Source organism: Cajanus cajan, chromosome 3 (assembly GCF_000230855.2).
Source record: "Cajanus cajan strain Asha chromosome 3, NIPB_CcT2T_4, whole genome shotgun sequence".
Classification (NCBI taxonomy): Eukaryota; Viridiplantae; Streptophyta; class Magnoliopsida; order Fabales; family Fabaceae; genus Cajanus; species Cajanus cajan.
The window spans coordinates 43,538,348-43,552,693 of NC_138519.1; the positions used below are offsets into that span (position 1 = coordinate 43,538,348).

Below are 14,346 nucleotides of genomic sequence, written 5' to 3' on the forward strand. Positions count from 1 at the left end.
AGTCAGCAAGCGACCCTCTATTCATAGGCTCGCACAAGCTTAGGTATAGAGCCCAAAGTGTGTGAGGTACAACTGTAGTGGGTGTGTGGGGTAACAAACAGACATGTAAACTTAAAAAGTATCCAAATTCGCCTAAAGGACAAGTAAAGAAAAACATATATATAACAAATAAATAAATACAATTCTAACTTAAGCTTAAACCCAAACGAACATGTGTAGGAAAATTAAAATAAATAAATAAATAAAACCATAAAAAGGTAAAAATTGATGTTTATGAAGTTATAAATTTGTGCAAATAACTTGATAAGGCCTGACTCTCAAGGTTCCCAGTGAAGTCACCATTTTTCGCAACCGGAATCACGATGTAATGACGCAAAAATATATTTTTATGAAGCCGCCACCAATATTTTATTTTAAGGGACAAACATTGGAAAACCCTTTTAAAAATCATCTTTAAAATCAAAATTAGATTTGGAAGTCAATTACGTGTAGAGAAGGTATTAGCACCCTATGACGCCTGTAAAAAAAGACATTACCTTTAATTAATTGCGCAAAACTATATAAAATTTACAAATATTTATTTTAAAAATGTGAAATAGGCTTCTTTTGTATTTTTATTTTTAAAAATGTTTGGATAAGAATTTAAGTTAACAAAGGGTTAGTCATTAAACTCTAAAATTTGATAAAACTAAAGATAGAATTTGCTACTAAATTATTATTATCAATAATTATTAATGTTGGTTTTTCATAAAAAGATAGCTTTTATTTTACTTTATACGTGAAAGCTTATGATAGCAGATAACTATTCTATAAACTTTCATGGTCTACGATATTAAAGGTAGGAATGTTACCCAATTAATATCGCGAACCATTGAACAAGTTAAAACATTTTATACATGGAATATAGTCTTTTAATATTTTTTAATTGAAGAAACAAAAAATTTTCATAAGGATTTGAGTTAGCAAATGACTAATCAATAAACCCTTGCAATAACATTAAAGATAGAATTGTTATTCAACTAATATTATTTATATTTATTCTTTGATATTATATTAAAATAAAAACTTTCATATTTGTACATTTTTTATTTTATTTAAAAAAAATTACACGAGAATTTAAGTTAGCAAATGGCTAATTAATAAACCCATGCAATAACATTAAAGATAAAATTGATATTCAATTAATGTTATTTGAAAGTGTTTTTATTTTCATAAAATGATAATTTTTATTTTACCTTATGTATAAAAGGTTATGATAGCAAATAACTATTTTTATAAACTTCTATGATTTACATGATATTAAAAGAAAGAGTGGTACTCTTTTAATATCACTAGTCATTGCACAATTGTTTTAAAACAACTTATACGTGAAATATGCCTCTTTTTTTATTTTTGATTAAGGGAAAAAGATCTTGCATGAGAATTTAAATTAGCAAATGACTAATCATTAAACTCTCATAACAATGTAAAAGATATAATTAACGCTATTAATTGTAGTATATTTTCATTTTTTTAATATTTTGAAAGATAACAACTTTCACATTTCATGCATTTTTATATGCATTTTTATCTAAAAGAGAATATGATTGCACAAAATTTTAGCAAATGGCTAATTATCAAATTCTCACAATCAAATAGTGTCAAAAATAAAATTGTTATTCAATTGACACTATTGATTATTGTTTATTGAAATAAAATTTTAAAGAATATTTTTTTTATAAGAAAATAAACTCTATTTTACTCTATGCATAAGAATTAACGATAGAAAATGATTATTCTGTTATGAATAATAATTAGTGGCTTAATTAGTGGATGCCAATATTCATTATCAATCATTACCATTTATATTTCATTATGTATTATTCCTTTTATTGTGTATTTGTTCAGTTACTACATGTACTTATAAATAGGTTAGTCCTCCCCCAAAGATAATACACCAGTCAGATTCTTTTCTCTATCTCATACTGTCTTATTTCTTCTCTCTACTTTTTCTTCCTTTTATAATACGTTATCAGCACAATAGTCTTTTATCTATTGGTCTTGCAATTACAAGAGAAAGCTGTGAAGATTTTTTTTCAAGAAGGTCATTTTTCAAGACAAATATTTTAAGGTTAGTTATTTATCTTTCATAATAAGAACTTTATCAAATATTTATATTATTTACATTATTATGAATTAAAGTAGTCCTGAAGACATTATAGTAGTCTTGAAGATATTGTGAAATAAAGAAATTCTTCGTACATTTTTGAAATGTCTAGAAGACATTATCAAAGAAGAATGTTCAACCTCTATTATTTTATTAATTTTTCACCAGAAGTGAGAAATATCTATGTTTTATTGACGTGATACATTCTACATATTACATACATTTATTCTGCCTAATAATAATAATAATAATAATATGACACATATTTTTTGCTCATGTTATTAATTTAAATATTTTGCAATAAATTATATATATATATATATATATATACCATATATTCTATTTATTTTGTGTGTGATAATATATATTAAATTAGAGACAATTTGATTTCCATTATTGAAGCACTATTAATAATTAATAATTTTATGGCTATTTATGATTTTTTTTCTTTCCTAATTTTGTCTCTCTTTTATGATAGTATTGAACATGTCAAATATTGCGAAACTCGAATTTGTTGCTCTTGACATTACGGGAAAGAATTACTTATCTTGGATATTAGATGCTGAAATACATTTAGATGCAATGGGTCTTGGAGACTCTATTAAAGAAGAAAACAAAGCATCTAACCAAGATAAGGCTAAAGCTATGATTTTTCTTCGCCATCACCTTCATGAAGGGTTAAAAGCTAAATATCTTACCATAAAAGACTCACTTGTTCTTTGGAATAATTTAAAAGAAAGATATGACCACCAAAAAATTGTGATTCTCCCAAAAGCTCGTTATGATTGGATGCATTTACAGTTACAAGATTTTAAATCTGTAAGTGAATATAATTCTGCAATAGTTAGAATTTCTTCTAAATTGAAATTGTGTGGAGAAAAAATTACTGATGAAGATATGTTAGAAAAAACATTCTTCACTTTTCATGCATCGAATGTGCTTCTGCAGCAGCAATATTGAGAAAAAGGGTTTAAGAAATATGCTAAATTAATTTCCTGCCTCCTTATGGCTGAGCAAAATAATGAGCTTTTATTAAAAAATCATGAGGCTCGACCAACTGGCTTTGCTCCATTGCTAGAAGTGAATGTTGCAACAATGATAAAGAAACTAGTGGTCAAGGCTATGGTCACAACCATGGAAATAATCGTGGCCGTGGTCGTGGCCGTGGTCATGGTCGTGGTCGTGGTAGTAAAGGTGGTCATGGTCATGGTTATGAGGTAAAAAACAATTTTTCACACCAGAAGTGGAAAAACAATGGGAAAAATAAGAAGGAAATGGATGGACATGGTAACAAACACGAGGAAAACAAATGTTATCGTTGTGGTGCCAAGGGTCATTGGTCACGTACTTGTCGTACACCAAAGCATCTTGTTGAACTTTACCAAGAATCAATTAATATGAAGAAAAAGATAGAGACACATTTTGCTCAAGAAGGCGGTGATTCAGATTATGGTCATATGGATGTTACTCACTTGGATGTTGCTGATTTCTTTGCTGATCCAAATGGAAAAATTAATCACCTTATTGGTGATGGGAATGTTCAGAAATAATTTTTTTTTTCCATATTTTATTTATTGGATTTTGGGTATTTCTTATGTTTTGATGTTATTGGATTATGATTTTTTTTAATATACAAATTATCGTTAAATTTTTTTCCAGAATATATTGTCTTCTTGTCTTTTATCATATTGTTTATTTACAATTTTTTATTTTATTTTATGAAGAATGGATATTGACCATAGCATCAATAATGAAGATATGTGTCTCGCTGGTAGTGCAACGACTCACACGATTCTCTAGAATAATAAATTCTTTTTAAATTTAGTGATGCAAGAAATCAAAGTTAGTACCATATCTGGTACTACAAATATAATTGAAGGCTCTGGAAGAGCTAATATATTGTTACTGGGAGGAACAAAGTTGCATATTAAAAATGCATTATATTCTTCTAATTAAGTCTTATAGAAACTTATTAAGTTTCAAGGATATTCGTTTAAATGGGTTTCATATTGAAACAAACAATGAAGGGAATGTAGAATATCTTTATATCACGAAAATCCACTTGAATAAAAAGAAAGTATTGGAAAAATTACCTGCTTTCTCTTATGGACTGTATTGCACGCATGTTAATACAGTTGAAACATATACTATTATAAACCAGAAGTTTACAAATCAAAATAAATTTGAGATTTGGCATGATCGATTGGGTCACCCTAGGACTATCATGATGCGAAAAATAATTGAAAATTCATGCGGACATTTATTGAAGAGCTGGGAGATTCTTCAATCAAATATTTTCTCATGTATTGCTTGTTCCCAAGGAAAGTTAATAACTAGACCTTCACCAGCAAAAATTGGGAATGAATCTATCTTATTTTTAGAACGAATACAAGGTGATATTTGTGGACCAATACACCCCCCATGTGGACCATTTTGATATTTTATGGTTTTAATTGATGCATCAACAAGATGGTCACATGTTTGTCTATTATCAACTCGCAACCAGGCGTTTGCGAGATTGTTAGCTCAACTAATTAGATTAAGAGCTCATTTTCCTGATTATCCAATTAAGAAAATTCGTTTGGATAATGCTGGTGAATTCACATCTCATGCTTTTAATGAGTATTGTATATCCATTGGAATTGATATTGAACGTCCAGTAGCACATGTTCATACACAAAATGGACTTGCAGAATCATTTATCAAACGTTTAAAACTAATTGCAAGACCATTACTCATGAGATCAAAACTTCCAATGTCAACTTGGGGGCATGCAATCTGACATGTCGCAATATTAATTCGCATCAGGCCAACAAGTTATCACAAATTCTCTCCTTTACAGTTGGTTTTTGGTGAGCAACCTAATATTTCTCATTTGAGAATCTTTGGGTGTGTTGTATATGTTCCGATTGCCCCCCCTCAAAGAACCAAAATGGGTCCTCAAAAGAAGGTTGGGAATATATGTTGGGTATGAATCTCCATCTATAATAAAATATCTTGAACCTTTAACAGGAGATTTATTTACGGGTAGGTTTTTCGATTTCCATTTTAATGAGTTGATCTTCCCAACATTAGGGGGAGAACAAAAATAGCTAGAAAAAGATATTACTTGGAATGATTTATCATTATCTCATCTTGATTCTCGTACAAAACAATGTGAACTAGAAGTTCAAAAGATAATTCATTTGCAAAATCTAGCCAACCAATTACCAAGTGTATTCACAGATACAAAAAGGGTGACTAAGTCATATGTACTAGCAGCTAATGCTCCAATAAGAGTCGAAGTCCCTGTTGGACAATTTAATACTACAAACGAGTCACAAATACCCCTGAAGCGTGGTAGACCAATTAGTTCCAAGGATAAGAATCCTCGAATAAAAAAGGGAGCTAAAGAGCAAAATGACCAAATTGAGGATGTACAAACTCAAAAAAATTCCTCTGACATAACTAATATTCCAGTTCCAGAAGAAACTCAGGTACCTGATGATGGAGGACCATCCTTGGTACTTCATGTGAAACCCATCACATGGTTCATAGCTATGACCAATTTGAGTAGTATAGAATTTTATTGCTTTATTCCAAATTTACCCTTGTACTTTGGGGTATTTTAGTCATAGAATTTATTTTACTTGTATTTCCAATTTTACCCTTGTATTTTGGGGTATTTAGGACTTAGAATTTATTTTCTTTTGTATTTCCCATTTTACCCTTGTATTATGGGGTGCTCTAGATGATTAGGGTTTTTAATTTTGGGCTAGGGTGTTAATTAGAGGGTGACGCATTTTTGGTGCTTATTGGGTCTATTTTTGGTGTTAGAAAGGCTTAGGCCCAAGTGGAGGGCAAAGGTTGCATGGTCTTATCATGCACCTAGATATAGCCTATCTAAACCCAAAGATTCCATCCTTGGCCACCAAGTTGCATCTAGGGTTCATTTGCATTTCATTTGGAATGCATTTGCCTACTCCAAATGCAACCCTAGATGCCTCACCTCCTATAAATACCCAACACCCCACACCTTGTAAATACTTTGGAATATATGAATTTGAGTGAGCATTTTTTGCCTCAAATCCTCTCCTTAGTCACTAGGTCTACATGGCCTACCTCTCCTATCTCCTCCCTAGAGTGAGTTTAGGGTTCCCTTGAGTGGCCTTCACCTCCACTTAGTGAAGAGAGCCAACCTAGAAGCACCCAAAACACCATCCTCCCTTTATCTCTCATATTCGCCCAAATCAACCCATTTACGCCCACCTTCCTTTTTCCTCACCCTTGAAGGAACATCCACCCTTAAGGTCATCCTTTTGGCCTTAGCAAGGAGATTCTTCCCACCTTGGACGTCCATGATCAACCCCTTGGTGGAAGGAGCCCATCATTTGGTATCAAGAGCTTAGGTTATCTTCAAGGGTAACTAGCTTCCTTTCCATTTCTTTGAGTCTTTTTTTTTTTTTTGAGTCTTGATTTGCGTCATCTTTGAGTTCCTTGTCATCAATGAAAACCTTGTTAAAAATGTATTTTTATGTTACTCCATGGTTCATTGCTTATTCATGAGCCTCCTTTTGTGCTTTAGGGTTTTTCTTGAGTTTTAGGTTCTTGTGTGCCATTTTTGTTTTTACTCTTGTTGCTGGAAAAATATATTATGAACATCAAGAACATGTCTTCCATCTCTTTTTGATCTTTTTACCTTTAAAGTTTTGTCAAAACTTGTGTTTATCTCACCTTTCTCAAAAATACAAAAAAATATATGTATGATGCACCCATTTGATGTATGAAACCATGAAAATATGAAATGTATGTGTTTTTCCATGAGGTGGCCTAAATTTTGCTGCACCATTTAGAGGTCATTCATGCATGTTAACTAGTCCTTGGCATGCTCCAAATTTGTGTTGAAATCTATGTGTTATTTCCTTCCTACACATACATGATTGGCCACCTTTCCATGCACATCATTACATAATTAATCTTTTGTCCTTTTATGCACATGTGTGAGTCATAAGTTTTGTGTGTGAGTGCTGGAATCTTTGAAAAAAAATCTGCACCAAAAAGAAAATAGTACAAGACACACTCCACTCACAAAATGCTTCTATACCCACTCATGTGTTGCCACTTGTCTCTCTATTTTTGACTCCTTATATGTGCTGAATTTTTAATCACCCACAAGTGTAAAAACCAAGCAACATTTAAAAGAAAAATAGAAACAAAATCTGGACAAAAATATTAAAAAAAAATGTGACCAAAAAGGCTAAAAGAAAAAGAAAGAAAAACAAAAAGGACTTGTTGCTAGACTTGTGGACATTGACCTAATTACCCTTGCACATTGGAGTTAGACTTGGACTGAATTTTTGGACCTTATTGGACCATTTTGAGACACAAAACCGTGGCTGGACCTCTACCAAAAAGGACTTAAAAATTCACAAGTGAAAACCATTAAAGTTTTAACTCCATTCTAGTGCCATTCTAGGACTTTTCCTTTGTGTGCTAGCCTTTTTAATGTGTCTTAATTTTTTTGCTTGTCTTCTTTGGAATTCTTATGTTTGTCTCATTAATCTCTCTTTGAGTTCAGCCTTTTAATTGAGCATTTTCAGTTTTATTCCTTTGGCCTCCTTCTTGTTCTTGGTTGGTTTGTTATCTTTGGGTGTAGGTGAAGTACTACCTCCAAGAAACCCTTAGCAAAACTTCTTTGGGGGATTGAGTGGAGACTAAATCCGTGAGGTCCCAAGTGCTTTGGAGAAGGATATCATATCTCAAAGAGTGCAAACACCAAAGGAGAGGACTAACTTTGTTTGTTCCTTGTGAAGGGGAGCCAAATTGGAGGAGTTGAAGACCTTTCATTTTCTTGCTTTCTTACTTGTTCATTTTGCTCAATTTTGGCCACTTGTATTTGGGCCTTATTTCTTTATCTTGGTTTGTAATTGGCCATTTTTAAACCTCTTCATTTTGGTTTTTGTTCGTGTAGTTGAAGGTGATTTGAAAACCTTCACCTAGGACTTCGACTAGTATATGCTTTAAGTGTTTTTCTTTTGCATGTTTTAAAGCTTTTAGTAGTATAATTGCTTAGGACTTTATTTTTGTCTCAATTTTCGTTTAGAAGGCTTGCTTTTGCCTACTAGGAGGAACGTGCACACACACACTTTATTTTGTGCCAAATTGTTTTGTGAGAAAAGTAGAAAAGGCTTAGTGATTTTTACTTGATAAGGCTTGGTTATTAAGTGATTCCTAGTAGTCCACCTCCCTTTGATAGTTCACTTTGTACACTTAGGCCTTTTTCTACCTATCTTGCACCTTGAAAACCATTTGTGAAAACCTTTCTATCACTCATTCTTCGTGAAAACCTTTTTTCAAACCTTTTTGAAAACAACTTTGTGAAAACCTTTTTTGATCAAAGATGAGTGATCATTCTAGTGTACATGGTCATAACTCTTGTAGTACTAGGTCTAGTGTTAGGGATGAACTTAGACAATTGAAAGAATATTTGAGAAAAAAAAGAGGAAGAAAATATAAAAAGAGAGGAAGAATTGAGAAGAAAAGAAAAGGAGTTTGAAAAAAATAATGAGGAAATAAAAAGATTGCTTGCTAGGCTAGTTGTGGGAGGAGAGGCTAGTGGTTCAAAACCAAGAGTCACTTCTCCTCAACCCTCAAGAGGAAAGGGGCATATGTATTCAAGTGTTCATGAGGAGGAAGGGCATCATACCCAACCTCCAAGTGATATCTTCTTTAGTAGTCATCACAATGATGATTACTATCAAAGACCCCCAAGGCATCATAGACATAGGGAGTCTTCCAATAGGGAACCCAACATCACTCTTCCCCCATTTCATGGAAAAGATAATGTTGAAAATTATTTAGATTGGGAAATGAAAGTTGAACAACTTTTCTCTTGCCATGGAGTGAGTGAAGATAGGAAGGTTTCTTTAGCAACCCTTAGCTTCCAAGGGCATGCTATGTATTGGTGGACCTCCCTAGAAAAAGAAAGGAGAATAAATCATGAGCCCCCAATCCAATATTGGAATGAGCTCCGTAGTGCCTTAAGAAGGAGGCATATTCCTCCATACTATGACCGAGAGCTTATGGACAAGCTACAAAGATTGAAACAAGGGTCCTCTAGTGTGGAAGAATATAGGCAATCTATGGAGTTGCTAATGATGAGGGCTGGGATTAGGGAGGAAAAGAGGACCACAATCTCTGGATTTCAAAGTGGTCTTAATATTGAGATAAGAGACAAAGTTGAACTTCTACCTTATAGGGATTTGAATGAACTTGTTCAACTTTGCTCAAGAGTGGAGCATCAACTTACAAGAAAACCTTTTCGAAAAGACTCCACTCCCTCTTATTCCAAGAGTTTTAAGAAGGAGGGCCACTCTTCCCTACCTTATCCCAAAGAAGAAAAAGAAAAAGAAAAACCATCTTTTAAGGCATCTTCCAAAGACACTAAAACAAGTGACATCAAGTGTTTCAAGTGTCTTGGCCGTGGGCACATTGCTTCACAATGTCCCACCAAGAAAACCATGCTTTTAAAGGGCCAAGATCACTATAGTAGCCTTGATGAAGCTACTTCCTCATCTTCAAGTGATGAAGAAGAAATTTTAGAATCCGAGGAAGAAATCTTACCTTGTGAAGGAGACCTATTGTTGGTTAGAAGGCTCCTTAACAATCAATCTAGTGAAATTGACCAATCACAAAGAGAGAACTTGTTTCAAACAAAATGCAAGGTCTTAGAAAGTACTTGTTCTCTCATTGTCGATAGTGGGTCTACTTCTAATTGTTGTAGTACTAGATTGGTTGATAAGCTCGCCTTAACTACAAAACCTCATCCTAAACCTTACAAAATGCAATGGATCAATGAGGAAAGAGGTGTTGTAGTTAACCAACAAGCAAGCATACCAATCTCTATTGGCAAATATAAAGAAGAAGTTTTGTGTGACATAGTGCCATTAGAGGTTAGTCATGTCTTGCTTGGGAGGCCATGGCAATTTGACAAGTACATAATCCATGATGGCCTCACCAATAAAATAAGTTTCCAACACTTGGGAAAGAAATTTGTGTGGTGTCCTCTATCACCGTATCAAGTGAATGAGGACCAACTCAAATTAAAAGCTAAGAAAGATGAGGAGGAGAAAAGCAAAAACAAAAACAAAAAGAAAAGAAAAGAAAAAAATAATTTTTCCTTTGAAGACATAGGGTTAGGTTCAAGAGAACCTTAGCCCTTGTGCCATCCTCATTCTTTTTGGTGCCAAAGAAAGATGGCAATTGAGGATGTGCACCAATTTAGAAAGCCATCATTGAATAAAAGGCACCCAATCCCTAAATAGATGATTTGGTGAATGAATTGCATGGGTCAATAACTTTTAATGGAGACGCCTCTTTGGCTCCCTCCTTTCCCTAGCACTTTCATTCAACAAATTGTGTACTTAAGGATTGCATAGCTAAGTTTTAGTATTTTACTTCCCTAATTGTGGTTTTACATCTTTTGAAGGATCAATGGAATGGAAGAGCTTAAAGATTTGAAGTCAAATCCTTCTCAAGAAGGAGGGGATGATGGAGGACCATCCTTGGTACTTCATGTGAAACCCATCACATGGTTCATAGCTATGACCAATTTGAGTAGTATAGAATTTTATTGCTTTATTCCAAATTTACCCTTGTACTTTGGGGTATTTTAGTCATAGAATTTATTTTACTTGTATTTCCAATTTTACCTTGTATTTTGGGTATTTAGGACTTAGAATTTATTTTCTTTTGTATTTCCCATTTTACCCTTGTATTATGGGGTGCTCTAGATGATTAGGGTTTTTAATTTTGGGCTAGGGTGTTAATTAGAGGGTGACGCATTTTTGGTGCTTATTGGGTCTATTTTTGGTTTTAGAAAGGCTTAGGCCCAAGTGGAGGGCAAATGTTGCATGGTCTTATCATGCACCTAGATATAGTCAATCTAAACCCAAAGATTCCATCCTTGGCCACCAAGTTGCATCTAGGGTTCATTTGCATTTCATTTGGAATGCATTTGCCTACTCCAAATGCAACCCTAGATGCCTCACCTCCTATAAATACCCAACACCCCACACCTTGTAAATACTTTGGAATATATGAATTTGAGTGAGCATTTTTTGCCTCAAATCCTCTCCTTAGTCACTAGGTCTACATGGCCTACCTCTCCTATCTCCTCCCTAGAGTGAGTTTAGGGTTCCCTTGAGTGGCCTTCACCTCCACTTAGTGAAGAGAGCCAACCTAGAAGCACCCAAAACACCATCCTTCCTTTATCTCTCATATTCGCCCAAATCAACCCATTTACGCCCACCTTCCTTTTACCTCACCCTTGAAGGAACATCCACCCTTAAGGTCATCCTTTTGGCCTTAGCAAGGAGATTCTTCCCACCTTGGACGTCCATGATCAACCCCTTGGTGGAAGGAGCCCATCACCTGAAATTATTGAAAATGAAGAGATCTCAATAAATTATGTCATGAATGGAATATGATGGAATCGAAACAATGTCAATATTTATGATGTATTTGTATATACTATAGCGCTAAATGAAATAAATGATATTGAGGATCAAGAACTAAAGTCCATCAACAATTGTCGACAAAGAAATGATTGGACAACATGGAAAGATGCAATTGAGGCAGAATTAGACTCACTTGCTAAACAAAAAGTTTTTGGACTGGTACTACGTACACCAAAAGTTGTAAAACCAATTGGATACAAATGGGTTTTTGTGCGAAAACGAAATGAAAATGTTGAAATTGTGAGATACAAAGCAAGACTAGTTGCTCAAGGTTTTTCACAAAGACCCGGTATTGATTTTGAAGAGACATATCCACTTGTAGTGGATACAAACACTTTTCGATATTTAATTAGTTTGGTTGTACATGAAAAACTTAATTTACATTTAATGGATGTAGTTACAACATATTTATATGGCTCTCTTGATGCTGACATTTATATGAAACTCCTAGAAGGATTTAATTTGCCTGACGATGAAATTTCTAGAGAAGATTATTCGATTAAATTAAATAAGTCCCTATATGGGCTAAAGCAATCAGGTCGTATGTGGTATAATCAACTAAGTGAATACTTGTTACAAGAAGGATATAAAAATGATCCAATTTGTCCGTGTATATTTATTAAAAGATCTCAAAATGGATTTTCCATAATTGTAGTTTATGTAGATGACATAAACATTATTGGAACTCCTGAAGAGCTTTCAAAAGCAATAGATTGCTTAAAGAAAGAATTTGAAATGAAGGATCTAGGAAGGACAAAGTTTTGTCTAGGATTGCAAGTTGAATACTTAGAAAATGGAATTCTTGTGTATCAAGAAGCTTATATAGCAAAGGTAATTAAAAGGTTTTATATGGACAAATCACATCCATTGTGCACTCTCATGGTTGTAAGATCTTTAGATGTTAATAAAGATCCATTTAGACCCCAAGAAAAGGATGAAGAAATACTTGGTCCTGAAGTACCATATCTTAGTGCTATAGGAGCTCTAATGTACCTTGCTAATTATACATGACCTGATATAGCATTTGTTGTTAATTTGTTAGCAAGATATAGTTCTTCACCTACACGAAGACATTGGAATGGAGTTAAACAAATACTTCGTTATCTTAGAGGTACAATGGATATGGGGTTATTATATTCAAATGTTTCCAAACCAGAACTAAATGGTTATGCAGACGCAGGATATTTGTCGGATCCACATAATGGTAAATCACAAACAGGATATTTGTTCACAAGTGGTGGTACAGCCATTTCATGGCGATCTGTAAAACAAACCATATCAGCCACTTCATCTAATCATGCCGAAATTTTAGCATTACATGAGGCAAGTCGTGAATGTGTTTGGCTAAGATCCGTGATTCAACACATATGGGAAACTTGTGGTTTATCTTTTGGAAAAATGATATCGACAATTATATATGAAGATAATGTTGCATGTATTGCACAATTGAAAGATGGATACATAAAGGGAGATAGAAAAAAGCATATTCTACCAAAATTCTTTTTTACTCATGATCTTCAAAGGAATGGTGATATGAATGTTCAACAAGTCCGCTCAAGTGACAACTTAGCAGATCACTTTACAAAGTCACTTCCAAGAAAACTTTTTGAACAATTGATACACAAGATGATGGAAGGACTTGGAGAAGATGAATGTTCTTCCAAGCTTTCCATGCGAGGACCGAAATGCTCCATGAGGTTGACACGGTTTTGAACTTGAAAATCTCCTTTGACGAAGCTTCAATGGAGAAGAAGCATTGAGGAGGTTCGGTTACTCCTATCTTGTTGTAGAAGCTTGAGGAACTGATAGAAGGAAGTAGGAGAGGTGAAAGTTGAACTCCTCCTAAACTCCTCCTAGGCACGGATCTTCTTCAAAAGAGATAACACCGAATGGAATGGCTCTTGAATGGAGGAGGAACACAGATGGAATTAGGTCCAGCCTTGGATGGAAGCATCCAAGCTTAAGCATCAATGGAGAGCTCACTTCAAAGAGAAGGAATAAGGTGAAATTCCTAGGGTTTTGAGGTGAACTCTTAGAGACTTTGAAGAGAGAAACTCGGCACTATGGCTCACAAATTTCATATATGATTCAAATTAATACAAAATGGGTAAGGAGGGAACTAATATAGCAATCCGGAATAAGGTATTGGCTCCAATGTGAGGGAGCACATGTGGCGCCAAGTTTTGAAATTCAAAATTCAAAAATTTGAATTTCAAAACTTGTCTCACATGTCCTAAACCGGTCACACTAGTGCTAATACATTTAGGTTGGATTTAGTATGCATTTAGGGTTGCATTTCGGTGTCACACAAGTGCAGCCAAGGTGGTGCCAAATGTGTGATCCAAAATGTAACTTAAATGCATCCTAAATTAAACCTAGTTTACCCTAATTTAACTAAACTAGTAATCCTCCTTTAATCCTAATATAATGACCTAAATACAATGGTCAAGAAAATACAATGAATAGGAAAAATTACAAGAAGAAGAATGAGCCTGTCGCCACCGGCCCAAACGGGCCTCGGCGGTCGCGAAGACGGTCGTGCTCGCTTTTATTTTGGTTTTGAAAATGTATTGGATTATTAGAACGACTTGTTCTCAAACTGAGACCTTGTCGATCTTATCCAATTTATTTATTAAATGTCTCACCAATCCATATTAATCCCAAGCGGGACCCTCCATGGATTAGTGGTTTTCGCAAAAGGAG

At 34.1% G+C, this 14,346-nt stretch overlaps 1 protein-coding gene across 1 annotated transcript; it reads left to right on the forward strand.

The window, feature by feature from the left end:
• Positions 1-2,632: 2,632 nt before the first annotated feature.
• LOC145956296 (uncharacterized) lies at positions 2,633-3,696 on the forward strand. Its single transcript, XM_083071874.1, has 2 exons — positions 2,633-3,045; positions 3,225-3,696. The coding sequence occupies exons 1-2, from the start codon at positions 2,633-2,635 to the stop codon at positions 3,694-3,696; spliced, it is 885 nt and encodes a 294-aa protein (XP_082928000.1).
• The last annotated feature ends 10,650 nt before the right edge of the window (positions 3,697-14,346 follow it).

Bases quoted from the DNA above. Each gene is read 5' to 3' on its own strand.
- LOC145956296 (XM_083071874.1), top strand. From the start codon at position 2,633: ATGTCAAATATTGCGAAACTCGAATTTGTTGCTCTTGACATTACGGGA. The intron at 3,046-3,224 runs GTTAGAAAAAAC...CTCCATTGCTAG, and splicing joins AAAATTACTGATGAAGATAT to AAGTGAATGTTGCAACAATG.